Source organism: Capsicum annuum, unplaced genomic scaffold (assembly GCF_002878395.1).
Source record: "Capsicum annuum cultivar UCD-10X-F1 unplaced genomic scaffold, UCD10Xv1.1 ctg73702, whole genome shotgun sequence".
Classification (NCBI taxonomy): domain Eukaryota; kingdom Viridiplantae; phylum Streptophyta; class Magnoliopsida; order Solanales; family Solanaceae; genus Capsicum; species Capsicum annuum.
In genome coordinates this window covers 1-4,050 of record NW_025883743.1, presented here as the reverse complement: position 1 = coordinate 4,050, position 4,050 = coordinate 1, and the positions used below count along the sequence as shown (strand labels likewise).

The 4,050-nt window shown below is 46.2% G+C and overlaps 1 protein-coding gene across 1 annotated transcript; it reads left to right on the top strand.

Moving 5' to 3' along the window:
* The first annotated feature begins 567 nt into the window (after positions 1-567).
* Positions 568-3,187, top strand: LOC124894406 (NADH-ubiquinone oxidoreductase chain 2-like). The gene has a single exon (XM_047405096.1). The coding sequence runs from the start codon at positions 1,956-1,958 to the stop codon at positions 2,598-2,600; it is 645 nt and encodes a 214-aa protein (XP_047261052.1). The 5' UTR covers positions 568-1,955; the 3' UTR covers positions 2,601-3,187.
* The last annotated feature ends 863 nt before the right edge of the window (positions 3,188-4,050 follow it).

Genomic DNA, 4,050 nt, shown 5'->3' with positions numbered 1-4,050 from the left:
GGTGAACAGCTGCCCAAAAGAAAAACCGCCTGGAAGTCCGAGGACCTTTAGTACTGTACTCTACCCCCGAACCAGCAGCCTTCGCGCCAAGCAAGACCGCCCTTGTCCCTTTCCTTTCTCCATTCCGCCTCCTTCTTTGCTTTGTTCCAATAGAGTCTAAGGCAAGGTGGTTCGTATGCCTACTTTACCTACTTGACGAAAGGGAACGAACAATGTTTCATTTCCGAGTTTATGGATTAGATTCAGTCAGCCTCACGACATAATCAGAGTGAGGCTTTGGTTATTGGCAAACGCTTCTCCAAAGGCGACCCTCTCGAGTTTCTGGCTGTTTCCGTAATTGAAGTAATCGTCGCCCTACCAAACGAAAGAAGTCACTATCAAACTGCTCGCCCTATTGAAGTACCAAAGGTGCGCTCAGCCCGGTGATTAGGAAATGGGTTTGCCCTTGAATTGAAGTGATGAGGTCGTAAAGAGAGAAGTAGGGATCCTATTGACTAAAGGTTGGTTCTTCGCTTTCCTTTAGAATGGAAGTTGCTATGAAGCCCCTCTCCTTACAGTGGTTGAACGCCCCTACTACTTACTTTGTTTGATTCAAAAGGCAAACAGCCCCCCCAACTAGTTGTATGGGGTGGGGTGCTTGTGAAAAGCTACTTTGGATATGAGTAATTCCTAAAAAAAGGCTTTGTCCGGTATTTGACAAAGATCTTTCTATCAATAGATAGGAATGAGTGTTCGATATAGGGGATAGGATCCATCTGCTCTTTAATCTCATAATTTTTTTGTGAGAAATATATATATATATCATTTATCTATCTCTTGTCTATCTATCATTGATTCTCAAGTCCAATTTTTGGGTTCCCCGAAGCCCCGAATGGAATGGATCGTTTCTGCCAACGAAATGAACGCGGAGCCCGTTCTGAATGCTTCTACGATCTGGAAGTTCTTGCGAAGAGAATAAGATGCTGCTCTCCTTTCCTTTTTCTTTTCCTCCTTTGCTAATCTTCCCCTCTAACGCGGGCCGGGCGGCGACGGGCCCGGGAGGAAGAAACCTAAGAGAAGACGCTCGTCTCGGGCGGTTCTTTTTTTCAGTGCAACATAGGAAAGCGCCCTCTTTTTGTCATCCCTGCAGGTTTCCAGATTTTGTATTGAACGCATGGCGTAGCTAGGACCCTTCACATTCTGTTTGAGCCTATGTTCAAGCCAAACCCACCCCCTATTTTACTAAGGCTGGAAAGAATGCCCACCAAGTTCAAATAAGGGAATGCTTTTCCCAACCATTAAAGTAAAGGTTCGACGAAGGGAGGGAGGTGCGGCGGGGGAAGGAAAACGCTTTCAGAGATCGAGATTTTTTTTTCATCGAAAAAGAAGAAGGCCGAGGATGGCCGTAGGTGCGTCTTATCTAAAGGGAACACGCTTTTTTGACCGCCGTGGTATGATTTCGGGCCCTCCTCCTTACAGTGGCTTTCAGCTCCTCTCCTCGTTCCGCCCTTCCTATTGGGATAGCAGGCTTCGGGCTTTGCCTGCCCTTTCTAATAAGAAATTTTGGCTCGGCCCGAGAAAGCGCTGGCAACAACTGAAAGGAAGGGGTCCATGTAGCTGCTGTGTCCGCCCCCTTCTTAGTCAATGGGGCACAGCAGGTTCGGCATCTACTACAAAAGAGAGAATCCACTTCAGATAACCACGTCTCTGCTAGGCAGCGTGTGGAATGACCGAGAGCGAACCTTTTTGGATATATAATCCAAGTCGAGAGTAGAGTTACAGGAAAAGCCGTTTGATGGAAAACGACTTTCACATTCGGTTCAGAGAGCACTTTTTTCATTGAGAATTCCTCGTTCCCTTTCGTGTGAATTCCCCAGCGACGAATTTCAAACTTGTGGGGCCCTATCTATTCCATCTCTCGAGCCCCGAAGAAAACCCCCTACCCTTCGGACTCCATATATCTTTTGACTCTATATATGTGGGCACCTGATATCTATGAGGGTTCACCCACCCTGGTTACAACATTCCTTTCTATTGCGCCTAAAATCTCTATTTCTGCTAATATTTCACATGTTTCTATTTATGGTTCTTATGGAGCTACATTGCAACAAATCTTCTTTTTCTGCAGCATTGCTTCTATGATCTTAGGAGCACTGGCCGCCATGGCCCAAACGAAAGTAAAAAGACTTTTAGCTCATAGTTCAAATAGACATGTAGGTTATATTCGTACTGGTTTCTCATGTGGAACCATAGAAGGAATTCAACCACTAGTAATTGGTATCTTTATTTATGCATCAACGACGATAGATGCATTCGCCATAGTTTTAGCATTACGGCAAACCCGTGTCAAATATATAGCTGATTTGGGCGCTCTAGCCAAAACGAATTCTATTTTGGCTATTACCTTCTCCATTACTATGTTCTCATATGCAGGAATACCCCCGTTAGCCGATTTTTGTAGCAAATTCTATTTGTTCTTCGCCGCTTTGGGTTACGGGGCTTACTTCCTAGCCCAAGTGGGAGTAGTGACTAGCGTTATAGGTCGTTGGGCGGCCGGAAGGTTGCCACGAGTAAGTAAGAAAGGGGGACCGAAGGCAGTTCTCCATGCACCGGACACGTAGCTTACCGAATCAGTTGCGACACGGATGGGAATGCATGCTACGAAAGATAGGGTCGAGTCTGATACATCAACCGTCTACTCAATATCCTTGTAAGAGTCCACAATGACTACAAGAGATGAACTTTGGTTTGGTGAATTGAAGTTGGCCTTAGGTGTAATAGGACTCCCAGTTACTGCGCGCGATCGTATACTGAGGTGCTCCCCGCCGGTTGTTGGAACGATGCTAGCCGGGCTGGGTCTCGATTCAAAAAGATGAAGGGCCCAAAAGTCTAAATAGGGGGTGAAAAATTCCCCATCTCATTGGAGGCGGAAAACGAATCGACATCTCAATGTGATACAGCCCTTTCGATTTTAGTTGGGAAAGAACAGCGAAGTCTATCCGAACCGTCCAATGAAGAATAAGAGGAGAGCAAAGCGCCAATGGCACGCGAAGCGCATGCGGAACGGGCACGGAGAAAAAGAAGTGTGGAGGAGAAGCAGCCGAGCTCATTCCCTTCGCTTCCTGGGCCCAAAGCAGTGCAGTCTTTCCTGGCCAAATCAAGGATTTGGGGCTTCTTGCTACGCTACAACACTATATAAATCCATTTATATTAGTAATATATATGAATAGAAAGATAGATCCATCCATCTATCCTATCCGATTTCGATTTTTCTATCTAAAAAAGAATCGGTTTCATTCAACCTTTGATTCAAAGAACTGCCTTAGCCCCCCCGCCCATGAAAAGGCTCTGCTGTAATGGATGGCAGAGGGTCCGTAGTACCCGAAGCACTGGAGTGATCCAGTAGCCGGGAAGGGGCCTAGAAGTGCCTACTACTACACCACACTACACTTGGCTCTACACATTTACAGAGCTGACCCCTGTCCAGTGCCTGGCAGAGCTAAGGGGGCTTCAATCCTTACTCTTTATCCCCATCTTCGCCCAGGCTTAATGGGGCCTTACTTATTCAGGAGGGAGAGTGGAGCCTCGAAAAGCACTGTTGAGAGGAAGATCCTTAGCCCCTCTTCATTCTCTACAAGGTTCCAAACCTTTCTTCAACATAGGTAACAACAAGCCAGGCAGAGATGGAAGAGATCAAACACGAGAATAAGAAGCAAGCTCGCCTTCCTTTTTGATCATTTTGATAGAGGGGGATGAAGAAAGTGGACAAAACAGACTCGCATTTCTCATCGAACAAATACAGGAAAAGAATCATATTGAAAACGCTCCTAAACCAACCCCTTCCTTCGTAGAGCCCGTGTATTATAAGTGATCCGAACCTGCCCGAAGTGAGCCTCCCATAGAGGCAAGTGAAGTTGGTGAGCCGTATGATGGGCAACTATCTCCTGCGGTTCGGAGAGGACTCAGCTGTTAGTTAGTACCCCCTTGGTTTCGGGGTGGACCTTTTCACTCTATTTTATTATACACGCTTAGCGAAAAGAATGTTTTTTGATACACCTAGGACATGGATTC